The 27,483-nt window shown below is 43.9% G+C and overlaps 3 protein-coding genes across 4 annotated transcripts in view; 1 reads left to right on the forward strand and 2 right to left on the reverse strand.

The window, feature by feature from the left end:
* Window positions 1-1,635: 1,635 nt before the first annotated feature.
* Window positions 1,636-2,260, reverse strand: LOC117049242 (microspherule protein 1-like). The gene is made up of 2 exons (XM_033153983.1): window positions 2,254-2,260; window positions 1,636-2,108 (listed from the first exon to the last, which is right to left on the reverse strand). Exon 2 carries the CDS (start codon window positions 2,086-2,088, stop codon window positions 1,636-1,638), a length of 453 nt encoding a protein of 150 aa, XP_033009874.1. The 5' UTR covers window positions 2,089-2,108; window positions 2,254-2,260.
* A 6,278-nt stretch (window positions 2,261-8,538) lies between these two features.
* Window positions 8,539-10,622, forward strand: FITM2 (fat storage inducing transmembrane protein 2). Its single transcript, XM_033153457.1, has 2 exons — window positions 8,539-8,761; window positions 10,002-10,622. The coding sequence occupies exons 1-2, from the start codon at window positions 8,589-8,591 to the stop codon at window positions 10,615-10,617; spliced, it is 789 nt and encodes a 262-aa protein (XP_033009348.1). The 5' UTR covers window positions 8,539-8,588; the 3' UTR covers window positions 10,618-10,622.
* An 11,616-nt stretch (window positions 10,623-22,238) lies between these two features.
* The window catches only part of GDAP1L1 (ganglioside induced differentiation associated protein 1 like 1), a 44,858-nt gene continuing 39,613 nt past the window's right edge, over window positions 22,239-27,483 (reverse strand). For both annotated transcript variants that reach the window (XM_033153458.1, XM_033153459.1), the window contains exon 6: window positions 22,239-23,734. In XM_033153458.1, coding sequence (XP_033009349.1) covers window positions 23,391-23,734 — 344 coding nt within the window. In that variant the 3' untranslated portion in view covers window positions 22,239-23,390. The remainder of the gene's footprint in view (window positions 23,735-27,483) is intronic.

The following is a 27,483-nucleotide window of genomic DNA, read 5'->3' on the forward strand; positions in this document are numbered from 1 at the left end:
ATCCCTTGAAGGTGTTACTAAATTATCTGGAGGGCTGTATTGAAAAAAACAACCAAATGTTGAAATTATGATTACTGTGTTATTGGCAGCAAAAATGTTTATAGCTTACTATCGGGGAAATGATATGAATTTTACTCAACTAACTTCTGCTTAGGGAACAACTTCTGGGTCACAGAGGATGTGTGCTCCTCACTGTCAAAAGCAGTAGTCCCCAGTCTCCACCTTTCTCCTCACCCTATAAGGTCTTCTAAAGCAAAATGCAGCATGTTGCTTTGCAAATGTCCCTCTACCTGTAGTTAATGAAGTGAAGGTGAAGAAGCTTGCAGAGTGATGTCATGTCATGTCACAAGTTTTGTATGAGCACAATCCAAAGATCTGCAGCAGCTTTGAGTTTGGATTTGAGGCTTCCCCCAGAAGTCTCTCCCAGTCCAGAAATGGTTGTAGTTGTCATTCCAGTTGGTAAAGGGTGCTTTGAGCCACTGAGGCAACAGGATACTAGACTGGATGGGCCTGCAAATATATCCCCTTATTTTGTGCGCCTTGATCTCTACTATTTATGCAACTAGCAGACCCTGTGTAACAGTTCTTGTCATTTATGGTATAATAATAATAATAATAATAATAATAATAATAATAATAATCATAGAAGTAAAAGAGGGACAATGGAGCTGGGCTGTTTTTCAAACAATGAAAGATGGATCTGAAAGCCAAATATGGAAATATCAGTTATTCTCCAAATTGCAGTCTAAAATAACATCAAGTTGGATATGCTGTGGTCTCAATTTAACTGTCTTTTAGAAAACAAAAAAATAACTCTTTAAAGTTAGTGGAGCAACTGCATTCATGCTAATGTCAGCAAAGGGAAAAAAGGAGTATTTTTCAACTTGGAAAGATGTCAGGCTAGAGCAAGCAAAGTGATATGCTTATTTCTCCTCATAGACTGATACAGTCAATTTAAGAAAGGAAAATTCCACTTTGGGTGCTAATCTGTCATATCTTTTAAGGTGTGCAAAAAAACTTCAAGAAAGTTGATGGCCCAGCAGGGTTGGTTTATAAAACCCAATGAATAATTCTGTTCACCCATCTTGAAATGACAGAAAGGGTTGACCAGCTCTTGTAAACATTTACATATTCCTCTCAGTTTAAATAAAAATCTAATTTGAGCCCACAACTTTGAAGTAGAGTTCAAAGCCCCAGCACCTCTGAGATCTCTGGAAAAGCAACTTGCTCTCACAAGCATGCAAATATGTCGCTACACAGGGAACAGAGCCATCCTGCAAACCTGGGGATTTGGCTGGAAGCCTTGAAGCATTTTCTGGCACTCCTCGCTGAGGTAAAAAGGGAAAGAAAAAGCCCTCCCAATCTTCCAGTTGTTTAGAAACTGAAAAACAATCCACAGAGGAGCACAACACATTCATGTATTCCCTATTTACCAGTCTCTGTTTTCTGGAACCCGTATTTGGTAAAACACAGAAAGGTGCTTTAAACTGAGCCAGCCCCATAGCGTCATCTAATTCAGTACAGTGGTACCTTGGGTTAAGTATGCTTCAGGTTAAGTATGCTTCAGAACAGAAATCGTGCTCTGGTGGCGCAGCAGCAGCAGGAGGTCCAATTAGCTAAAGGATCTGGTTCTGGCTAGGCGGTGGGAGCTAATGCAACGCAACCACCACCTGTCAGGAACTGAAGCACAGCATTGATCAGCAACAAATCATCAGTGGGTTTCCAGCGGCCCAAATCCTTGGTGACCTGCAAGGGCTGCTTGCTCTTCTTCATCCGCTTGGTGAGGCTGGGGTTTGGAGCTGGGCTTGGAGTGACAGGTGCAGAGACAGATTTGGACACCTTTTTCTTCTCACTGGAAGAGGGTTCACTGCCAGAGCAACGCCCTGGCTCCACCCCGCTGGGGCCCTTGGCCCGGCTGGATGATTTGGCAAGGCTGCTCTCTACCAGTTCATCATCAAACTTCTTCCGCTTGATGAACCTGGAAGAACTGCGCCGTTTTGGAATGGCACCCGACACCTGTGAGGAGCTCCTTTTTTGCCCTGCCAGAGACTCTTCGTCTTCAGAGCGGCTCGCTGTGCCCGACGCCATCAGACTGGAATACAACACGTCTGGAAATGTACCATCCGAGAAACTTGCTTCTAAGGAAATGTCCTCAGCCACTCTTTTTTATTATTAGACAGAGAACACCTTCCATGGCAATGGGTTCCACAAATCTCCGAGGTTCTAGGAAAGGTTGCCCCGACAATGCCTCACCATTCCCGAAAGTGGTACCTTGGGTTAAGTATGCTTCAGGTTAAGTATGCTTCAGAACAGAAATCGTGCTCTGGTGGCGCAGCAGCAGCAGGAGGTCCAATTAGCTAAAGGATCTGGTTCTGGCTAGGCGGTGGGAGCTAATGCAACGCAACCACCACCTGTCAGGAAGGGCACTGAAGTTCCAGCTCCCTCATCAGGGCTCCAGTGAAGCCTCTTTGGTCCCATGACAGCCCCACACCAAGTGGGGTGAGCGGACTTACGGTATGAATGGCAAGCAGCTGATGTAAAAACAGAACAGAAAACTATTGTGCACAAGCATACACTAGATTGTGCCAAATTTCAGCCCTGACCAGTACATGATGGCTTGGGCTGATGGGAACTTTAGTTCAACACATGGGGGGGTGGGTACCAAGTTGGTAAAGGCTGATGTAGGATGGCTTAGCCTGTGGGATGATGATGTCATCTCTTTGTGACTCCCTATCACTGATTCACATCATTTGCTGCTGCTGTGCTTAATTCCCCCCACTGAAATCAATGGGACATAAATATGCTTTACTTTGGCTGGGTTGTGCTCACAATCTGTATTTGCCAAGTTTCTGGACTCTCTATATCCTGTCCACGCCCTGAAAACCATCAAGCAGAAGTTCTGGATGCAACTCCTGATACAAATGAAACATTTTAAAGAAAAATTCAAAGCCCTGGAAACCACGAATTTTAGTTTTTGCGACAGAACTACTGGTGGTAATTCTGACTGGTGGTTGCTATATTTTTCACTAAACAGTGGACACAAAATGTTGAAAGCCAACATTTATTTTTTTAATCTAGACAGAGTGGTGATGCCAGAACTGTGGGTAAGGGATGGCAACTGCCTGTCAAGTGGGTTAGGGAAGCCTGCGTGTCTCCCTCTTAAATATTGCAAGTTTGTTTTCTGAAGGATGCAAAAATATTTTTAAAAATGCAAACATGAGGGAAAAGGCAGTGTCCTCAAATACATCACCTGGGAAAGCGTTTCTGCATGACTCTTAGTAAGGTACCTCTATTTATTACAATATCCAAACAACTTTCCAAGCCAGACATCTATTATATATGGCAGCTTGTTTAAACGAGAAAAATCACTCTCCACAAATTCTGCTGAACCACCAGCAGAGACTTTATTTCAGTGATGGAAACACAACCCCAGTAAATTGCATATTTTATAACTTTGGAGGCTGAAAAGTGTTGGGGAAACAGGAAATTAAATGACCAAATTAAATTTGCAAAGCTAACCTATGGAGGGTGTTTGGGGAGGGGGAAAGGTTCAGAGGGAGGGTGTACAATTACTTAAGTTGGTCAATGCACCCCTATTAATGTCACCAGAACTTGCTTGCTCCTAAAAGCCTACCGAATTCCATTCAACCATCTTTGGGCATGAGGTGATGCTTTCCTAGGGAGCCATGAATTTAGTAGCAGGCGGAAAGACATCCTCTTCCATGTTATGACCCCAAGACCTGGCCACCGACACAGGAAGGCAGGGGACAAAGTGGGCCAGGAAAGCAAGGGGTTGTAGACTTTCAGGCCACGGCTCTAACACCAATCCTGCACCCTCAAAACCAGGGTCACCTTGAGGCCAGGACCTCGAGAGACTGCAACTGCTGAGCCCGATTTTGCTGAGGAGTCTCAATGCATATCCTCACCCCATGGACCTCACACTGCAGGCAGAGAGCCCACTTGTCAGTGCTGTAAACATGCCCTGAACCAGTGTGAAAGGGCAATAGAGCGCAGGCCAGAGCACTGCCTCTTTAAAGCAATCCACTCTGCACCAAGGAGACAGAACCTGGGAGGTTTACTTAGGGATACATAAGGGCTCATTTTCCTTAGCAGCATTTCAAGCTACATTTGCAGGGATGTCTTCACCTGACGCAATTACTTTTTTTTGTTTCATCGTGTTAAAGGAGAAATCTGAGGGCCCCCTTGGACAAAAAACAAGGACACCAGCCAGGAATGCCAGAGCAAAACAGCAGCCAGTAAGCTTGGTCTTTAGGCTATTGAAGACTGTCGTGACAGGGCTCCCACCGCCACCAGTGTGGTGTAGTGGTTAAGAGCGGTAGACTCGTTATCTGGGGAACCCAGTTCGCGTCTCCACTCCTCCACATGCAGCTGCTGGGTGACCTTGGGCTAGTCACACTTCTCTGAAGTCTCTCAGCCCCACTCAACTCACAGAGTGTTTGTTGTGGGTGAGGAAGGGAAAGGAGAATGTTAGCCGCTTGGAGACTCCTTCGGGTAGTGATAAAGCGGGATATCAAATCCAAACTCTTCTCTTCTTCTTCTTCTTCTTCACCAGGTGGAACAAAATGGAAGTCCTTAACAAAAGTAGACCCCGACTTTTATTAGTTACTAACAACCCAAGCCACACCCCTAAAACAACATCATCACTACATCATAAATAAATCAGAGTTACATCACGAAATGGGAGGGTTAGAGGAGGTAACCTGAGTATTCTGACACCTGTCAGCTCAAAAACTAACGTACGGTACTTGTAGAATAGCACCACCTTCTGTTTCCTCATGTACCGGTAACTGTGAAGATACAGATGAAGAAAACAGAGGTGAGTGACCTATCATTTCTTAACCTTATTCAATAACATTTCACAAGGGAGTTGCTAAAACAGTGTATGTGTGACATCACATTTCTCACTGCTCTTTATTACATGTTGCTGAAACTAGTATTAAAGCACTGTTGGGTCAGCGACTATGGTCGCTGGAACAACCATGACTCTAGGAACTGAGCTTTGCCTGTCTAGGTTCGCAAGGGGAGGAGTCAAGTGGCAACAATTAGCTCCATGACAGCACACAGCTTCTGCCCAGACTGGATTACAGAACCCAAACTTTATGGTTTAGCAGTCATTGTCTCTATGGATGCAAACAAAAGTACCATTGAGTTGAGTGGGGATTACACCCACATAGCTGTGCACAGGATTATGACACTCTCCCCTTGTACTCTCGCAGGAAGGAAAAGAAAATGAAGTTGTTGCTGCCACAATCAATCAGCCGAGTCCGCCAAGGTTGGTGTTACTTTTGTGAAGAATATATTTGTCATTTCCTCTGGCAGTAGCTTCTCTCTAGAAGACGGATGCTGAAGCAAGGGACAAACTGGTCCTTTGTAAATATATGTATGGTAACTGAGAGGTGCCCAGATTGATGGATCGAGGAGAGGGACAGGGTGACAACTTCTTTGTCTTTCTCATTCCATAGAGAACACAGCAACAGCTTCCACGGTGTCCAAGGCTGCAATCCTGTGCAATCACATGGGACTTAGTGGGACATACTTATGCATACAGTTACAGGTAGGTAGCCATGTTGGTCTGCCATAGTCGAAACAAAATAAAAAATAAAAAATTCCTTCCAGTAGCACCTTAGAGACCAACTAAGTTTGTTCTTGGTATGAGCTTTCGTGTGCATGCACACTTCTTCAGATACACTGAAACAGAAGTCACCAGACCCTTATATATAGTGAAGGAGTGGGAAGAGGTATTACTCAGAAGGGTGGTGGGAATGGGTGATTGGCTGATAGGTGTGGAAAACCTGTTGACAACTGTTAACGACTGCAATTGGTCTTACAGGAAAAAGCAAGGGGTGAGATGGCTAAAAATAGTTTTGTCATGTATAATGAGATAAGAATCCAATGTCTTTGTTCAGGCCACGTCTCTTCATGGTTTTAAGTTTGGTAATTAGTTGCAATTCAGCAACTTCTCTTTCCAGTCTATTTCTGAAATTCCTTTGTATTAAGAACATTTATGCATAAACATGCATGCAGTCAGACTAATTATGTGTTGTGGAAGAAAAAAGATATACTGTCCAAACCCCAATTTCAGGCTGTTATTAACATTAGTAAAGCCTTGCATATAATTGCTTTTTTTTTCTTTAAAAACATGTTTAGGGGTACTCTCATTTTCCTACTTATATTGAAATATGAGGCCTCAATGAGGCCAAACTTACATTCACAAAATGTTTAGGGGTATACGTCCCCCCAGAAAAAAGCCTTGTATATAACTGTTCCTTTGAGATATGGCTGCGTACAAATTTTCCTTCACTGTAAATTGATTCTGCATTACTCTGCAGTGTGTCCATTTGAAAACAGATGAAGGCAGTTCCAGCCATCAGAGGGGTGTCCACACCTGTATAATGACATTGTGCATATATGAAGACCACAATCACCACTTCCTTCTTCATTCACCTGGGGCATATGCAGGATGGAAAAGCTGTGGATAAGCAAACTAACGGGAGTGTTTTCAAATGTGTATCAAGCAACCCCACCCACCCACCCACCCTTGTGGATAAGATCTAGAAGGACAAGCATGAATGATCTGGACTGAGGAAAAACTACATTTTTTGTGCTACAAATGGGTTGGTGTGTACACAGCCTCAGTTGTCACATCTCACTGTGAAATGTATAATTTGCCACCAGGTTGGAGAGAGTCTGTTCACTTTGTTAATAGCACTGAATGACAGACCCCCTGCAAAGATTTGTCTTTCTGATGTAAATTCTAAGGTGGAACCTAGTTTGCTAAATAAATCAGTTGCTCCAGCTGAATAAACACTGCCTGAGTTCCTCAAACTGAACTCATCTTGATGCAATGCTGCATATAATAGCATTGTGCAGCTGTGGACAGGCCACCTGCTGTGTAAATTGAGAGTTATTTATTAGGCAGATTACTCTTCCCTACATCTCCATGGGGAGAAAAATGACCATTGCATTGCAATCTTACCCACGTCTAGTCAGAAGTACCATTGAATTCAGTAGGGCTTACTTCCAGGTAAGTAGGGTTATGATGACTACAGAGCCTCACCAAGGTGTATATCATTCATCTTTGTCTCTATGACCTTTTTAAGACCCCCCCCCTCCATCTATTAAGTAATTACTTTTCAGGAGAATACAAAGGAAGCTACCACACACTTGTCCACACACTAATATTTATACCGCTTGATTGTAAAAATTATTTACAAAATTAATAGTTTGTTATTATTGCTTTAAAACATCATTCCTCTAAGCTGCACCTGTAATAAGGGTAATTACTATTACATTTGTGCCTGCAGTACACGCTGTTTCATTTTATACTGAAAAGGTCTGATTTTTCTCCCAATCATGTGCTGCCCCTCTGTGGAAAACTGGTGTGCATGCATACATACATTATTCTGTGGCCTTTCCAACTTTTGTCATTCTGCTCTGTGCCCTTTCTAGCTTGTTATTTATAATTTTGTGAAATGCATTGCCGTGTGGATGCACCACTGATTTTGGCAGGGACATTCCTATCTTACTCCTAATACATTTTCCTCACGTTGCATCTGCTTCTGCATAGCCATAGCACATTGAACAAACTTTTTGAGGATGCAATTCGTGAGGACTTCATGCTCCATGGTTAATGTTCCGTTGAGTGGCCAGATGCCAAAGACAGGAAGAGGAAAATTCAACAGGTGTAGCTTGTCACGCAATTAATTAATTGTGCACTGAGCATCTCCATCCGTGTCGACGATTAGTTTGATGCAAAGGAGAACAGGAGTCTTCCAGCTGTCAGGAGTAGTGTGGAAAAGGGGATTTCAGAAAGTGAAGCTTTTGGGATTTTGCAACTTGGCTTACAACATTTTGCTGCCCTGGGGCAGGGCAAAATAAACCTGCAACCAACCAAACCCCCTCCTACTACACAATGATTGATGCGTCATTTCGACATACGATTTCGCTCACTCAGGGCCGGCCCTAACGTTAAGCAAGAGTGGACAGCTGGGGTGAGGCAACTGCGCAAAACCAACACTTTTGTGCACACAGCGCCACAGGCAATTGTGCATGTTAAGAGTGCAACCTCTCCTGCTCTTCCTTTTTAAAATTCATTTGTATATTAGAGAAGCCTGCTCCTCCTATACATGAAGAATCTGAATCTGAAGAAGTGTGCATGCACACGAAAGCTCATACCAAGAACAAACTTAGTTGGTCTCTAAGGTGCTACTGGAAGGAACCTCCTATATATGATTACTCAACAATAACCTCCACCTAAATTTTAACAGCAGTGAACGCCTAAGCGTGACGAAATCAGGCCAGGGTTATTCAACGCCCTGCGCAGGCGCAGACAGGAGGCGCCTAAAAGGACGGTTAGGAGGACTTCGCCGCGCGCGTGAGGCCGCTGCACGCGCAGCCCGAGAAGGCGCCTGCGCAGTTGGGAGGGAAAAAGGACAAACCGACTTGCGGCGGGGCGGGGCCCGTGCGACGCAAGGCTGTGACGCAGTACGTCGGCCGAGCGTCCTCTTGGCCGGCGGTCACCGGCTGGCCGCCCTCTGCAGCGGCTGTGAGTCCTCAGAGCCTTGGCGATGGAGTACATGGACCGTTCCGCGCGGTTCTTGCGCCCGTACCTGGTGCGCGACGCGGCGCGGAGGACGATGCCCTTGGGGCTGCTGGGCCTCATGCTGGGCGGATCCGTCATCAAGGATTGGGCGCCGCTGCCTGACACCTACATGAGCAACAAACGCAACCTGCTTAACATGTGAGGGGATGTGAGGAGGAGGAGGAGGGGCCTGGCGTTGATTGATAGGGAGGGGGAGGGGGAGGGGGCTGAGAGGATGGGGCAGCTTGATGTGGGGGGGGGCACTTTAACCGCCGGGGGGGGGGGATCTGAAGGGAGGGCAGGGCAGGGGGCGTATCTTACCAGGAGCTGTTGCATGAGGAGGTTGTTGCCCTTCTGCAAATAAGTGTGAGACCCTGTCAGAAAAAGCGGCTTTTGTTTACCGGGGTTTGATTTTATAGCTCTTAGGGTGAGTAGCCAGCAATGAAGCAAAAACCAATAAATGCAGTAACTGCTTGCCTAATCCCAGATGTCGAGAAAGCGAGAGCTGTCATGAATAAACTGATTATCTTGCTAGGTGTGGCAGGAGCCAGTAATTTTCGTGATGGTCATGGATTCTCTCCTGGCCACGTGCATTTAGAAAGCTGAGTCCATCTAGCGCATGCATCCATGGCTGGGGGGACTTTGGCCCTCCAGATGTTGTAGCCCAACAACATCTGGATGGCCCAGGGGTTTCCTTTTCAGTAGCTCTCCAGATTTCAGACAAGGGTCTTTCCTAGCCCCACCTGGAGATGGTGCAGATTGAACTTGGAAACTTCTGCATGCATGTGCTCTGCCACTAAACTCCGCCCCAAATTTAGAAGTGTTAGCTGGGAAGCTCAACCCTCTTGGATATGTCCCTCTTGCTGCATGTCATTCTTGATTTGTTTCTCAGCTTGCTCCTCCTAGATACCTTTAGCTTTATTTGAACTAATTTAATTTCGGAGAAATAGTTCATTTTGAATTTTCAAATTTCAATAAATAAATTTTATTGGGTTTTATTGCACTAGCCAAAGGCCATGGCAACATCCGAAGAAAGGACAACAACAACAACAACAACACAATATTCACTACATATGCAGTAAAACCATGGTCAGTTTTCAAATTAAACAGGGCACTTTGATTTTCGAGGCTGTTTACAACTTGCACCTATATCAAATATGATAGTTTTGTGGCCACTCAAGAGTTTTTTAAGGCTTGTACCAGATCCTGGACACTACTTTAGTGCCTCCTGTGTGGGGGGATCCATAAGTGTTTGGTGCAAGGCTTGTCCAAAAGATTATGAGAATTAACTAGGATGGATTTGGCAATATGCAGATGGTATAATTTTGTAGCTTCTCTGAGTGCATCTCTCTTACCTCCATGGAGCTTATAATATTTCTTTTCAATTTCTCTCTGGCAGGTATTTTGTTAAAGTTGCCTGGGCCTGGACCCTTTGTCTGCTGCTGCCTTTTATAGGCATCACTACCTACCACGTCACCCGGAGTGTTGCGGTGGTGGTTCGACGTCTCAGTGCTATGCTGGTTGGCACTGCCATTTGGTATTCATGCACCGGGGTGTTCCTGTACATTGAGGATCTCACAGGCAACTGCTACAAATCTGCAGCCCTTGATGTACCGCTGAAGGAACATCCCAACAAACTACAGTGCCTAAAAGCTGGTGGCTTCTGGAATGGCTTTGACATCTCGGGACACTCCTTCCTTCTCTCATACTGTGCCCTGATTACTATAGAGGAGATGGCCGTGTTACACATTGTGAACATCTCCCAGAACTCCAGATTGCACACTGTGGTAAATGGCTTTTTCCTGGCCCTGAGTTTCTTGACCATGATTTCGTTGTGGATGTTTTTTACCACAGCTGTGTATTTCCATGACTTCTCCCAAAAGTTATTTGGCACGTTGGCGGGTCTCTTGGCTTGGTATGGAACATACAGGTACTGGTACCTAACTCCTTTGTCTCCTGGACTTCCTCCGGAAAGAACAAGTTGGAGTTCCCGAAAGTCCTGCCGTAGCCTATAAAAAAAGAGTGCCTATGAGTCAGATTTTGTTTTAAAGAAAATTCTTTGCTTGATAACTAATTTTTTAAAATAATTATTTACAGTATATTTAAAGGGAGGAGTTGAAGACAAAATATTTTTTGATTCTGTGTAGAGGTTTGGATTTATTTTCTCATAAAAGAAGGCTGCTGTTGGTGTCCTACTAATCATATGACAGTTAACCTTTTTCACTAATTCAATGACAGCATTAATGATTGTGTTGGCAATGAAGTCTAAATTCCTTTAACTGGTGGGGCAGGGGAATGCATTCTCAAGGTTGGTTCGTTGGCTATGGAAGAAGCTAACATCTTACACTACACAAAAAAATAGAACTTGTTAGAAAAATATTAGCAAACAGCAAGGGAGAAACCATTGTTGGTTCGGGCAGATTACTGGCTAATGGAGCTCCCTGGACCATAGCTGTCAACTTTTCCCTTTTTTAAGGGAAATTCCCTTATTCTAAATAGGATTCCTCGCAAGAAAGGGGAAAAGTTGACAGCTATGCCCTGGACCTGTCCTGGCCATGGCACACCACAATTTTATTTTTTGTTATCATTGCTGTTAGGCCCCAAAGTCAAGGATAGCTTGATGCTGACAAAGCTTTCTGTTAAGTATCTCCCTGAACCAATATGTTAGGGTTAGGGAGGGCTCTGTGCTGGGTCAGTGATAGTTTGATTCACTTGTGGATTAACAATACGGAAATGTGGCTATAAAACAACTCTTAATTCTGTGAATACGCATCTATTCCAGCTGGTAGATGCTTTTAGTCTCCAGTTCTGCCCAACCATCCTTTCATACTACCACAAAATGCATTTCCAGATCATTTTCTTTAGACAGAACAGCTTGCATCATCCAACCCTTGTGTTGGAATTTATTTTTTCCATGTGATTAAAAGCCTTTGAGTATCTTGACACTTACTACAGTAGCAATGTAATATCCCTGATTATTGCAACACACTTTATATTAGTAAAGCAGGGTGTTGGCTGCAAGATTGCTGCACTCACATTCTTAATCTTAATTCTTGCCTTAATCTGTTTAATGCTGTAAGATGTCCACAGTGCAGCAGAAAGGCAGTTGGTTCTTTTATGGGGACTAGTGTTCTTTTTATATTGATTCCATCAGCCATCTCTTGGCATTGGGAAAAAAATATAAATGATCTTGCTTCAAATGAAATTTTGTAGGTGCTTTATCTGCCCCCACCCCTCAATGACACTAACTTTAAAACACAATCTACTTTTACATAGTTTTACTACATTGCTTGCTTCAGCTCTATGACTTGGCTGTCTGCTTTGAAGAAGAAATGCAATTATTTTTAATTCCGTTTTTAAACAAGCAAACCAACAAACAGACAAACAAACTTGCATCTTAGCAAATGGTGCTGCTTTGTACGTTAATACCCAGAGGTCTACTATCCTTCTGGACCAAAGTCTACAGTCCTGCAATGGAATATTCAATAAGTGGTTTGAATCTTCATATTAAGTATTTGATGTTTAAGCTACTTAAGGTTGTATACTTACACTAACAGCTCAATCTTAAACAAATTTACTTACCGGTACTTTGTAAGTGCCTTCTTTTTTCACAGTACCCACAAGAATAATTAGATGGAAGTTACTCCAGAAGTAATCCAGTGGTGCTTATTGGGATTTTTAGATCCAAAATCCCTTTAGCAGTTTCTGTGCATGAAACTCCAGGATGCTTTTAAAAAATTATTCCCAAGTTAAAACATGTCTTGCATGAAAGAACATGCAGAATGAAAATGTACATCTCATTGACTTCTGGGGGATTTGAGATGACTTTTGCAAATATGTCAAATTTAAATGACTTCCAAATGGCAGTTTGGGGTTGATAACATACCACAGTATTCCCACGTATAAAAGCCTTCCTCATCTGTTTGAATATTCATCAAGAATAACTTTAATGAATAACTGTAGCAAACAATTAACAGTCAGCAGTTGGACTGAACTAAGATAAAATGACTACAATTCCCCAAAAGATAATTGGGAGATTGCAGAGATGGCTATCTGATGGCATGTGCCATTTAGAGGACATGGAAGCAGCCTCACTTGATTGTATTTTTAAGTTGTCCTATGGATCCTCCTGGATCAAACATCAGAGTATAATTCAAATATTAATAAATGTGACTTTACACATACATGAAGGGCAATTTCCATGCCTGTGGGAGCCCTTTTTCCCTGCCAGTGTAATCATGGCAACCATTATTGCTATAACCAGTTTAGCAGCCAAGTTCATGCTGACTTTCCACTCAAGGAAATTAGTCTCCTAGGCAGCTTGCAGGTGGTTGAAAAGTGCTAAGTGAGAACAGATCCCAAGTATTATTTGTTTCTTTTGTTGGCATCTTGTAAAAGTTCAATAAGCTGTAAGATTACATTAATTTTTATGTAATTTGTATTATTATTATTTTTAAAGAGCATGCACTGATATATTTCCTTGCTATTATTTATGTGCATGCATTTTATTTGTGTGCATACTTTCTGCTGACTGCAAGTGCTAAACATTGTAGGTTGGGTGGCTGAGTTTCATTACACACAGCATCAATGTTGGTAGTTAGCAAAAACCCTCTTGTGGTTTATGTTCTCTTTTGTCCTCCATGGAGTAATTATTTGGAATTCATATTCACTTCCTATCATATTTTCTTCTTGTATGCTCAGATATGAAGATCTGCTTTAATAGCTATTGACAATGAGCAGAACTATCTAGCAGCCTTCATTACTTATCATTACCTTAAGCAGAAGTGACTAACCTATGGCCCCTGAGATGAGTTGGACTCCAACTCCCATCATCCCTGATAATTGGCCTTTGCTGGCTGAAGCTGATGGAAGTTGGAGTCCAGCAGTGGAGGGCTACAGGTTAACCACCTCTTCATTAAAGCTGGGTCTTCATCATACACTTAAAAATGTTTATTTAGGAGGATTTCATTCCATGTAAAGGACCAGAAGCATAAGAACTAAACATTTTGCTGGATTTCAACCAGCAGCTTGTGCCACAAACAGCTTCTTCTTGTCTTTTTACTGCCTTCAATGGAGAGCAGGTTTGTGGTCCTGTTGACATTGACTCTCTATAAAGCTCTGGGTATCTCATAATTTAGGTTCTTTGGTGCAGATTCATGTCTTGGAAGTAAACAAACATTCTTGCATTCTGAGTTGTTGTGCCAAAGCACCTTTAAGCTGCCTTTTCTGAATATGACGAGTTGAGGCTACATGCAGCTTGTTTGGCTTTTAAAGCCTCTTGACAACTGCTGTTGTATAGTTCTGATCTATGAAGACCATTTAGAGGTTTTTCCATTTAATTCCTCTGGAGTGGGCTGCATCCTAATTTTGCATGGTTCACATTGACAAATATTTGCTGTTTTGGGAATCTTACCTGGTTTAATAAGCTGAAATATGAACCAGCCTTCAAACCATGGCATCGTATCTTGGTTTGTTCCAAAGTGGTTAACCATCGTTTCACTGTTAGAATTACATGAGAAATTTATTGTTAACTGAAGATTTTGTGGCTTGTTTGCTTCCCTGAAAGGAAGACCAAAAGGGATACGCAAACATTCACAATCCCCATTCACATGTCAGCGTATTAAGCCAAAATAACGATTGGCCAAATGCAGCCATTGTATGCCTAAAATGTAGGTAAGGGATGGGGAACTTGGGACCTTCCACATGTTGGACTGCCAGTTCTATCAGCCTCAGCCAGCATGGCCGATGGTCAGGGTTGATGGGAGTTGTAGTCCAGCCACATCTGGAGGTCACCAGTTCCTTATGCCTGATGTAGATCATATTGCTTTTTTAGCTTTTAACAACATGCACAAAATAATCTTTTTTTAAAAATGGTATTTAAAAAATAATATTATATATAATATATATGCCTTATTGGCAGTGTATTAAGCAAGTGCCCATCGCAAACCTTTATGGGGAAAAATGGATTTTGGAAAGGACACGCTTGCTTGTATGTAGTCATGAGTAGTAATTCTGATTTTAACTACAATTTGGGACTAGGCCCCAGTGCTGTAACTGGGATTTACTTGCAAATGTACACATTCATGATTGCATCATTAAAAGGGCCATGCCATGAGGTAGGGAGGTCACGTGGTTAGTATACGGAGAGGAGCATTGGAGTCAAAATAGTTATAAAAAGCTATGGGGAAGTTAGAATGAATTACTGTTTCTTTGAGCAAAATGTATGGATTTAAAATTTCCAGTCATTTTTTGAGAGTGCCCAGCTTTCGTCTAGTTTTAATGAACATTTCAACAGCTGCATGATGCCGATTCATCTGGGTGCATTCATGTGAAAATTGCTCATTTGGACAAAATGCAACATCCAAAAAAAAAAAAAACACTCCTGTGAATTGCAACTATTGTTGCACCCTCTACAGATAACGCTGCCTGGATAGTTCAGATGAACAAAACATCTTCATGTGTACGTGAGCCCGGGAGTTGCTTCCAGAGCTATCCATGCATTGTAACCATTATACTGGAAGTAGTCTTCAGTTTCCTATCCCAAAACAACAGGACAGCATGGCAGGCAGCTGACCCCTTGATGTCACTTACAGCTTTGATCCTCATCATATAAATGGGCGGGGGGGGGGGGGTATGACAAATGTCCTTGTGATAGCTGCTATTCTTCAGGAAGAAGTCCCACTTATACATTATTGCAGAAGACCAAGCATGAGGAAGGATGTGTGCTCCGGTACCAAGCACCTTTTTCTTGGTTTGCAGACAACCGCCTGATTTGTGAACACACACCTGATCTTGGTATATGGAGCCACAATATTCAGTGGACTGGTGAAATGCTGAATGATTGTTCTCTTGTGTCTCTGCATTTGAGTCAGGTAATTCCAACTGGCTCATATTATTATACATTATGCTAATAGCAATCTCTGGAATTCAGGGGCACTGAATCTTTTGCCCAATGGCCTGTTTCTTTGTGGGAGGAGGGATACTTAATGCAATATAATTATTTTTAACCACTGAAATATAAATAAATTTGCCCCAGGAACAGAAGGATTTGACATCTTAGGCAAAGCAAAAGGCTGGATTTGAAATGGATTTTTGTTAAAGACCTTGTTGCCGATACCTGATTTTTTTTTTCCTTTTAAAAGAACTGATGTATTTTGAATGGAATGATGGAAACAGAGCAAGTGTAATCGTGACAATACTGGGCAAAAACAACATTGTCTTGTCTCAATAAAGTTAGTTCAATGTAACTCCTGTCATTTTCATTTGTGCAGAAATTACGAAATGTAAAAAAAGTCTTGAGGTTGCAAAATATATCCCATATTTTGATAGCAAGCACATTCTCTTGATCTTCTGTTTATGCAGCCAAAATAGCACATTCACTTACAAGAGACATGTTTCACAGTACTGAAGGAACCACAAGTTTTGTAGAAGTGCAAACCATCTGTGTGGGGGGGGGGGCCTAAGCGGAAGATGCCCCCCACACTAGAAAAACCCAACGCTGGACTAAGCGTGTTGAATGGATATGGAATTTCGACTGGGTTTGGGGCCTGAACACGGCAACATTTTTTTGTAAGTCCCACTATTTTGCTTCAAATGCAGTTTATTTTGTAAACATGACATGATAGATTATATTAAAGGTGTAACACAGTAACATTTCAATGCCTGCAAGCTCAAAAGCAATTAAGGAAACCCTTAATTAAGCAATTAAGAAGTGTGCATGCACACGAAAGCTCATACCAAGAATAAACTTAGTTGGTCTCTAAGGTGCTACTGGAAAGAATTTTTTATTTTATTTTGTTTTGACTATGGCAGACTATCACGGCTACCTACCTGTATGGAAACCCCGCTGAATTAGTCTTACATGCACATGTTTACTTGGAAATATTAGGTTGCATATTTTGAATGGCTTTAGTTAATTCGGTAGGTAAGGTTGATAGACAAAATATCCTTCTAGTCATTGAGTAGGCAGTTGAATCTTGTTTGGATTGTCACTGATTTCACTCCCTTTTGTCCCACTTTATTGGATATATGAATGCCATACGATGCAGATGGGTGTCCCTAGATGCACAGCCAAATTTTATAGGGACAGAAATCTGCGTCTTTTCTCTTTGGGGTATGTTGCTTGATTGAATGCTGATTGGTGGCCTGACCTTTTTGTATTATCTGCCTTTGTATTGCATCCTGTAGGAATGAAAGCTCAACATCGCTCAAGCTGGCAGCAGAATATCAAATTGTTCCCTAGAAAATGAGGAGGCTGCCAGAAAACTAGAACAGGGCACGTCTGGAATGTATGGTGGTTGGAGCGGCTCTCTGAACAGAAGATGCTTAAGCAAACACACAGTTTTCTTCCTTGACTGTAGTGTGCTGTTAAGGGAGTCAGGAGGGGGTATTGCATGACTCTACAGATTCTCTGGTGATCAGGTTGCTAAAATGGATGAGAATCTTGGCTAACCAAATTGCAGTTCAACTGAATTCCACATAAAGGCTCGAGGGGTGAAAAATACCTAAAATGTTAAGATGATTAGAATGGTGATTTAATGGAAGATTTGTTAATAAATCAGGCCCCTGAAATCTCTCTCTGGAAGGTGGGGGCCCCTCCTGAACAATGTGGATGGGGTGTGAGGCTCAAAATGACTGACTGCTGGGGGGGGGGAGAGGGGTGGAAGGAACTTTCCATGAACTTCCTTAAGTTCCCATTGGCTTGGAGATCCCTGCATTGTAGGGGGTTGGACTAGATGACCCTCGGGATTCCTTCCAACTCTACGTTTCTATAATGTTTAGAGTGTCAGCGAGCAAGTTCCCCTAGGTTTGGATAGCCTACGGCCAGCTAATAGGATGTAACCAAAAATGCAAAGGAGTACCCAAGGTGGATTTTAAGGTATATTTGACTGGATCAGCATTTGCTTGCAGGAAGCATGTTTCTCAGCCATTTACAGAATTGCAACTGGGTCCCCTCACCCCGCCATGTTACACTTATGGTACTGGGTTGTTGCAGTACCGGTGTGGTTGAAACAGCTAAATACCGGTACTTGATCTAAACATCATTGGTTAATAAACTATGAAACTGTAATAGACTATGTAAACTGTCATCACACACGGACACGTGTGTGTACAAACACATCTGCTTAGTTCCAGCCACCCTAAAAATAGAGATGCAGCTGGTGGTGGATTAGCATGCGCAGAAAAAAATGTGTTTATTTCTGTTCACATGGTGTCTTATATCTTGAAGAGGGGAATAAATGCCTCTGGTCTTGGTACTGCATCTCAAAGTATCAGCATGTGATCCAGTCTGCATGGCGCTCCACAGTATAGATTTAAAAAAAAACAGCTTGGTTCTGCACATCTAAAGCTATGAAACTTCTTTTCCATTTCTCAAACCTTGCCACAAACAGTAGTTCTAAATCTCTTAAACCAGGCTTCCTCAAACTCGGCCCTCCAGGTTCCCATCATCCCTGACCACTGGGCCTGCTAGCTAGGGATCATGGGAGTTGTAGGCCAAAAACATCTGGAGGGCCGAGTCTGAGGAAGCCTGTCTTAAACTGAGGCCAGGGCCGTCTCGTCATAGGGGCTGGGTGGCGCGGTGCACCGGGGCGCCAGGCCCCCCAGGGGCGCCCCACGAGCCCACCGGCATACCGGGCGCCCCCTCCCCAACCCGCCCCCACGGGCAGGCGGGCAGGTGCTCGTGCGCCAGCGGGCAAGCTGCAAGCTGGCCGCCCTCTGGAGCCCCAGCTGGAGTGCTGGGAAGGGTGCGCAAAGCCACGCCCCTCATCCCCCGCTCGCCCACCTCCCTCCTGCGCTGGCCGCCCAAAGCGGGGCTTTGGGCACCCTTCCCAGTGCTCCAGCTGGGGCTCCAGAGGGCGGCCGGCTTGCAGCGCCACGCCCCTCATCCCCCGCTCGCCCACCCCCCCTCCCGAGGGGCGGCCAGCGCGGGAGGGAGGTGGGCGGAGAGGCGGCCCACCGGGGGCGCCGAGGGATCGTCGCGCCAGGGTGGCCCATCCCTTTAAGACAGCCCTGACTGAGGCTGCATATACACACCATATATTTACAGCCCTCTACCCTGAATACAGGGGGAAGTATACTTTCCCCCTCAAAGCTATAATTCCAGTCCCTTAAAATAGAGTTGCCAGGATTCAGGAGTGGGTGTGTAATTTAAATATATGGTGTGCATGCAGCCTTCAGCCTTCAGCCTAGTAAGCTGTTTGCCCATCCCCATCTACCTTTAGTTCTCTAACAATGGTTAAATTATATGTGATGCTTGTTAATCTAGGGATGGGGATGGGATGGGGAGCTGCTTTCTATTTCTGGATTACTCAAAAGAAACACCTGTTGTTTCTTGCTGTTCAGAATTGGTTTACAGGTTATTTGTAGAATTGGTTTACAGGTTATTTGTAGTTCTAGGAGCTCTGTTAAGTCTCCTCCATTGCAACCACTGTTCTGGTGCATTACTGTGGTTTTAGCCTGTCAATTATTTTAAGTAAAGAAACATCGGTGCGGGACAATAATGTAATAGATTTGCATGCACAGCTCCATCAGTTTTGAGTGAACTTTTAGACAGTTTGAAATGTAGAAGAGGACTGTTTGGGGACAGATTCTTGAAGTGTGTGTGTGTAAAGTGTATTATGAGAGATTTGGCTATTCTTTCCAGCTGAGCTCTATGATAGCCTGTTAAACAAGTTTTTATAACTTCTTTATCCATTAAAAGTAGTGGGAGTAACAGTTGGAGCCTATGCATGTTTACTCAATCCCACTCAATTTAATAGGATTTAACTACTAAACAAGAGTACAGGTAACCCCCGATTTGTGCAGGGGTTGCGTTCCAGGTCATCATGTGCGATGGTGCACATATTGAACGCATGTAAATCAGTCGTTGCCTGTACATATACCCATAACGTTAGCCCATTTGAACTCAGTGGGATTCATGTCTGAACGTGCATGTATCAGATCCCACTGTTAATGGCCACCAAGATCATATTTTAAAAGAGTGCTATTCTTAGCAAGAATGTCATGTTAACCCCTAGTCCCAATGAGGGTGGCCATGGGGCCATATCTTGCATGGCATAATGGTTAGGGGAGGGCAAGCAGTCTTGCTTGGGCTAGGGAGCCTGGGAGAGGGGGAAAAAATCTCTTAGGGTTTCACTGCTTTAAAAAATGTGTGTCACAGTATATATGCCAGAAATGCCATGACAGTGGGCATTCAGGTGGCGGTGCTGCTAATTTGAGAGATGAAGACGTCTTAAGTAGCTTTCTTGCACATCTCACCAGTCACACAAGTGCTCTAGCAACTGCAGCTGGCTGAAGAACAAAGCCAGCCTGAAGCTGACCTAGCAGTCAGGAGAGCCAAAGGAAAACCAGGAGCTAATTGGTATTCAGAGCCCTGGCACTCAATTGGGCAACCCTCCAGATGGGGCAGGAAGTGCAAAGAAGATCAAATTAAGCACCTGCTCCCGGATGTGAGGTTGTCTGCGAGGGTCAGAAGATGGCAATAACATTGCAAATGGAAGCTGGCAGGAAGAGCAGATCTGCACCTAAGCTGGAAGGCAAAGTGGGGAGGAGCACAAGTTCAGATGGGGCTGAAGATCATTTGGGGATCTGCTGCAGCAGTTTGCCTGAATGCTGGAGTGAAGAACAGAAAACTATACCAAATATGGGTGCGTGGGAGGGGGGTTGCAATGGATAAAGCACCTATAATTATACAAAGCTGAGTCAGACCATCTGGCAGAGTTTTGTCTACACTAACTGGTAGTGGGCCTCCTGCATTTCAGGCAGGTCTTTCCCAACCCTACCCAGAGATGCCAGATATTGAACCTGAGATGCCAGAGATTGAACCTGGGACTTTTTGCATTCAAAGCATGAGCTGTACCTGTTGAGCAACCGTTCTTCTCCCAGCTAATTAAAAGAACTTCAATAAATTTCGCAAAGGTTTGTATTTGGGGTAGGCGGTTGTGGGGAAAGCAGTATGAGGGTTTACAAGTTTTAAATACAGTTAATGTCTGTACAACCCACACAACCATTAGTAAAAAATGGCCTGCGTGTTTTTCACAATGCATTCAAAATGACTTTGGGAAATCTGCCTTTCAGGCCTGTGTCAACATGTTCTCGTAAATATATCCTGGAGGGAAACAGCAGGTATGAAATCTAAGACTAGAGATCTTTAGCGAAATGAGGAGCTATGCAATGGCTGGCTTGTCAACTAGCCTGTCGTGTTGTTATGGACCGGCTGGATGCAGAGGAATGGTGGGAGGTACCAGCTGGGGGGAAAACAACTTCCTTCCCTACAAACCCTCTCAGATGCTAAGATTGGTAGAGGGGTCCCTGTTGGTGGCAGCGGTGGAGCATATGCCCGCGCTGCCCAGGGCGGGCACGCTCCCGAGGGGGGCGTGGCACAGAGGGTGCCCTCCCAGGCGCAGGATAGCTGCTCGGGTGCCTGGAGTGGCGCGCGCACCCTGCAGCTGGGGGTGCAGCGAGCCACTCATGGAGGCGAAGTGAGCCAACCATGGCGGACATTCGGCATGCCTCCCGCTCACAACTCCCAAGCTTCCCCCAAGCTGTCAAAACGAAGGGGGAAGTGGGATATGCCGCTGGCAAAGCAGTGCAGCTCCCCCCTTACCCCAACAGCTCAGGGTAGGCTTGGGAGTCACAGGTGTGCGGCGCACTGAATGTCACCCTCCTCGGTGAGGGCACCCAGGGTGGTCCGCCCCTATCCTACGCCCCTGGTTGGTGGTTCTTCTGCTCTCAAAGGCACTACAAAACAACAACAACTGACTTTTTGCAGTTAGGGAACTGACAGGGTCACATCCACACCATATGTTAAAAGCACTTAGCTCCCACCAAAGAATCCCAGAAACCATAGTTTGTTAAGAGTTCTGGGAATTGTCACCCTGTGAAGGGAAAACCACAGTTCCCAGGATTTGGGCAGGGTTGGGGGGGAGCCATGGCTGTTAAAGTGGTATAAATGTGCTTTCAATGTATGGTACAGACGTGACCCATGAAAATGCATGGAAAAGTGGGGAAGGGCGAATGATTAAGGGTAACATGTATAATCACTCTGCAAGCAACTAGGGATGAATGCAGGGTGAATGCTCGTGGTCATATAACTGCCCTGCAAACAAATCAGAATGAATGCTCAATAAAGAGCATTCCCCATGCAATCTAACCCCTGTGTAAGGTTTCTGCAAGCAAACCAACAAGAATACTTAATAATTGCCTGGAAGAGCACTGAAGTAGAGGAAAAAACACGCATCTCTTCGTTAATACAGTCGTACCTTGGAAGTCAAACAGAATCCATGACGGAAGTCCGTTCGACTTCCAAATCGTTCAGAAACCAAAGCGTGGCTTCTGATTGGCTGCAGGAAGCTCCTGCAGCCAATCAGAAGCCGCGGAAGCCCCGTCAGATGTTCGACTTCCAAAAATAGTTTGCAAGCCGGAACAATCACTTCCGGGTTTGCGGCATTCGCAAGCCAAAACGTTCGAGAACTAAGCTGTTCGAAAACCAAAGTACCACTGTACTTCCTATTCATGGAGTAAATCGTGGCAAATTCTGAGGCTAAGCCAACCCCTGACTACATTAAAGTAGAAAAAGGCACAGTGTGTGCAGACACATTTACTCTGGGAAATGAGTCAACTGATGCTAAACACATTTAGAAATGTAAAGCCATTAATCCTCCCATATGATTTATTTAGGTTCTCAGACGGTTTTTAAGCATGAGTAGCAGTGGTGCTCATTACTCTTTCCAACATGCAAAAGGCACAAGAAAGTGAGAAAGGTGATTTTCTGTGCAAAGTGTTTCTAAGAAAATACACAGCAAAAAAGTGAATTTAAAAAAATGCTCCTCGAGGAAGGAATGATGGGGGGGGAGAGAAGAGAAAGAAATGAAAACACATCCTTTGGAAATGGCTTGAAACTTATGAAAACAGTCATGTTGTTAAGAGTCCGGCAAGGCTCCTTTGGTGAACGATGCTTGGCAAATTCATGAAAGGAACTCGAGGAAAACACCTCAGTAAGACAGAAATTCATCTGTGAAATCAAGGATACAATCAGAAGAAACCCACTGGCTGTCAACAATTAAAAAAGCAAATTAAAAAAAATATAGAAGTAGAAAGTGGATACATTCTAAGCGCAAGTCGATTAAAAATGCTTGATTGAATGGAAATGATGGTATACAAAGAGAGAAAGAGACACATATAATTCATTTCCACCTTAAGCTAGAACTTCACAAACTACTGTGGTCTGACTGACTCTGTTCATTCTATTTCTGTTGTGTGCGTGTCTGTGTTTTGTTAAAAAATAAGCCTATGTCATCATCACAACACCACAACAGCTCTTAGGGGAGAAAAGTCCCCGAAATTTGCACCTGTGGGGGAAAATGTGCTATGTGGCCAACAAACATTGGAAAAAAAATGTAAAGGTGCAGAAGATAACCCCGTCTTTCCATTTTGTGTCGCTGGGGATGTTGTTGCTTCTCTTATCATGGCGCTTTCCTGTGCTAGAGGGCAGTTTTGCTCCATAGCGGTTGTGTAAGCATTAACACAACCACTGTTTACAGTTGTATAATACTTTTTTTTTTGTATAATACTTAAACCTAAAAAAAGGCATTGTACAAGTTGAATTTTTGTTGTCGTCGTTGATTCGCTTTCCTTGCAGTATAGGTTTTTCTACTTCTAGACTATGGAATGTTACATTAACAGTATAGTTATTCATATTGGTTTCAAATTTCATTACAGTTACTGAAGATTCATCATGGTTTCACACAGCACAGAGACACCAAACTAAACACCAGAACAGCCAGCATTAGATGTATTTTTTCTTTAGATACCAATACGCAAAATACCCCATCCCCCCTAGAGATCCCATGAGGAAGGAGGCTCCGAAGAAGGATGGCGGTTTCCGCTTGACCAGCCTAAAGGCATTGGGTACCACTGCCGAGAGAAGGGTGGTGTGTATGTCTCCCAAAACTTTCCTGAAGGCAAAGCGTTTTTGTATCCTTTCAAAGAAGTTCTGTAGGTTGGGCCTACTGCCGTCTTCCCAGTATTTCTTAGAGAGTCCTAGAAACTTGAGGCGATGCAGCGTGGCTCCCAACAAGATGTCAGCCAAGGTGAAGACGCACCCACAAAGCCAGAGTTCACACTTCTGCCCTGGAGAGCAAAGACAACACAGAAGCAACATATTAGAAAAGTTTCATCTCACCTAAAAACTTAGGAACGGAGGCAAAGTCCAAACTTGGAACTTATTGGCTTCCATTTTTGGCTGATGTAAAGCGTACCCTCCAAGGGTCCCGATCTTCCAGGGGCAGCCTCGGAATTATGAAAGGCATCCAGGCTTGTGATGTGATCCTGGAATGTCCCTATTTCCCCTACCAGTGCTTCTGCTGCTGAGTTGAGAAGGATGAGCCAAGGCTGCTGGGCTCCTCTCTTGGGCAGCTCGTAGCGGCTGCTGGAGAGTAAGTGAGTCTGCCGCTGCCAGGCCCCGTGTGATGCGCCGGCTCCGAGGGGCAGGCAGAGGGCAGGACCACCCTGGGCGGGAAGAAAAGGGGAGCCGAGCGAAGCACAAGGAGTCTTGATTTTTTTAAAAAAGTACTTTGTGCGTTGGCATCTAATCTTGCCCCTTTCTAAAATTTATTAATGTGTTTCTTTCTTTTTGTAAATCTACTAAAAAAAATTAATATAATATTAGGATTAAGGGGTTTTCTCAGGATGATGGAAGGGTTGTGTGTTGTGTCCCATTGGTGTTGTGGTAGTGGTATTTGCCCTTTTTAATGATAGGAAATGCTCGGGGGGGGGGAGGCAAAAAATGGAGGGTCGAGGAGGGTCAGTTGAGGGGTGTGATAAATGTCTCTATTTTAATCTGAGGAATGTTGGAGGGTATGGTAATGGACTACTGGCAACTGAGCTATGGTGGTAGTTTAGCCTGCAATCCTAGCACCATTCAGCCAGGAGTAACCCCCCAATCCCCTTCATGGATCACTGCCTTGTCGTGGCGAAGGGGCTTGAATTACTCAGGGAAGCTATGGACAGGTCAAGATGGACAGGTCATAGTAGAGAGTTTGGACCAAACGTGATCCACCTGGAGTAGGAACTGGCAAGCCACTCCAGTATCCCTGCCAAGAAAACTCCATGGACAAAGACAACAGGCATATAAAAGATATGACGCTGGAAGATGAGCCCCTCAGGTCGGAAGGCGTCCAACATGCTACTGGGGAAGAGCGGAGGACAAGTACAAGTAGATCCAGAGCTGATGAAGCGGCTAGGCCAAAGCCGAAAGGACGCTCGGTTGCGGATATGCCTGGAAGCGAAAGGAAAGTCCAATGCTGTAAAGAAAAGTATTGCATAGGAACCTGGAATGTAAGAACCATGAACCTTGGAAAGCTGGATGTGGTAAAAAGTGAGATGGCAAGAATAAACATTGACATCCTAGGCATCAGTGAACTAAAATGGACAGGAATGGGCGAATTCAGTTCGGATGACTATCATATCTACTACTGTGGGCAGGAATCCCGTAAAAGAAATGGAGTAGCCCTCATAGTCAGCAAAAGAGTGGCGAAAGCTGTACTGGGATGCAATTTCAAAAATGATAGAATGATCTCGATACGAATCCAAGGCAGACCTTTTAACATCACAGTAATCCAAGTTTATGCACCAACTACCAGTGCTGAAGAAACTGAAATTGATCAATTCTATGAAGACTTACAACACCTTATAGAAATGACACCAAAGAAGGATATTCTTCTCATTATAGGGGATTGGAATGCTAAAGTAGGGAGTCAAGAGATAAAAGGAACAACTGGCAAGTTTGGCCTTGGAGTTCAAAATGAAGCAGGGCAAAGGCTAATAGAGTTCTGTCAAGAGAACAAGCTGGTCATCACAAACACTCTTTTCCAACAACACAAGAGACGACTCTACACATGGACATCACCAGTTGGGCAACATCGAAATCAGATTGATTATATTCTCTGCAGCCAAAGATGGAGAAGTTCTATACAGTCAGCAAAAACAAGACCTGGAGCTGACTGTGGCTCAGATCATCAGCTTCTTATAGCAAAATTCCAGCTTAAACTGAAGAAAGTAGGAAAAACCACTGGGCCAGTAAGATACAATCTAAATCAAATTCCTTATGAATACACAGTTGAAGTGAAGAACAGGTTTAAGGATTTAGATTTGGTGGATAGAGTGCCTGAAGAACTGTGGATGGAGGCTCGTAACATTATACAGGAGACAGCAACGAAAACCATCCCAATGAAAAAGAAATGCAAGAAAGCACAGTGGCTGTCCAAGGAGGCCTTACAAATAGCGGGGGAGAGAAGGCAAGCAAAATGCGAGGGAGATCGTGAAAGATACAGGAAATTGAATGCAGATTTCCAAAGAATAGCAAGGAGAGACAAGAGGGCCTTTCTAAACGAGCAATGCAAAGAAATAGAGGAAAATAACAGAATGGGAAAAACCAGAGATTTGTTCAAGAAAATTGGAGATATGAAAGGAAGATTTCGTACAAAGATTACCACAATTAAGGACAAAAGTGGAAAGGACCTAACAGAAGCAGAAGACATCAAGAAGAGGTGGCAAGAATACACAGAGGAATTATACCAGAAAGATATGGAGGTCTCATACACCCCAGGTAATGTGGTTGCTGACCTTGAGCCAGACATCCTGAAGAGTGAAGTCAAATGGGCCTTAGAAAGCCTCGCTAACAACAAGGCCAGTGGAAGTGATGATATTCCAGCTGAACTATTTAAAATTTTAAAAGATGATGCTGTTAAGGTGCTACACTCAATATGCCAGCAAATTTGGAAAACTCAGCAGTGGCCAGAGGATTGGAGAAGATCAGTCTACATCCCAATCCCAAAGAAGGGCAGTGCCAAAGAATGCTCCAACCACCGCACAATTGCACTCATTTCACACGCTAGCAAGGTTATGCTTAAAATTCTACAAGGCAGGCTTAAGCAGTATGTGGACCGAGAACTCCCAGAAGTGCAAGCTGGATTTCGAAGGGGCAGAGGAACCAGAGACCAAATTGCAAACATGCGCTGGATTATGGAGAAAGCTAGAGAGTTCCAGAAAAACATCTACTTCTGCTTCATTGACTACGCAAAAGCATTTGACTGTGTCGACCACAGCAAACTATGGTAAGTTCTTAAAGAAATGGGAGTGCCGGATCACCTCATTTGTCTCCTGAGAAATCTCTATGTGGGACAAGAAGCTACAGTTAGAACTGGATATGGAACAACTGATTGGTTCAAAATTGGGAAAGGAGTACGACAAGGCTGTATATTGTCTCCCTGCTTATTTAACTTATATGCAGAATTCATCATGCGAAAGGCTGGACTGGATGAATCCCAAACCGGAATTAAGATTGCCGGAAAAAATATCAACAACCTCAGATATGCTGATGATACTACCTTGATGGCAGAAAGTGAGGAGGAATTAAAGAACCTTTTAATGAGGGTAAAAGAGGAAAGCGCAAGATATGGTCTGAAGCTCAACATCAAAAAAACTAAGATCATGGCCACTGGTCCCATCACCTCCTGGCAAATAGAAGGGGAAGAAATGGAGGCAGTGAGAGATTTCACTTTCTTGGGTTCCATGATCACTGCAGATGGTGACAGCAGTCACGAAATTAGAAGACGCCTGCTTCTTGGGAGAAAAGCAATGAAAAACCTAGACAGCATCTTAAAAAGCAAAGACATCACCTTGCCGACAAAGGTCCGTATAGTTAAAGCTATGGTCTTCCCAGTAGTAATGTACGGAAGTGAGAGCTGGACCATCAAGAAGGCTGATCGCCAAAGAATTGATGCTTTTGAATTATGGTGCTGGAGGAGACTCTTGAGAGTCCCATGGACTGCAAGAAGATCAAACCTATCCATTCTCAAAGAAATCAGCCCTGAATGCTC

Source organism: Lacerta agilis, chromosome 6, assembly GCF_009819535.1.
Source record: "Lacerta agilis isolate rLacAgi1 chromosome 6, rLacAgi1.pri, whole genome shotgun sequence".
Classification (NCBI taxonomy): Eukaryota; Metazoa; Chordata; class Lepidosauria; order Squamata; family Lacertidae; genus Lacerta; species Lacerta agilis.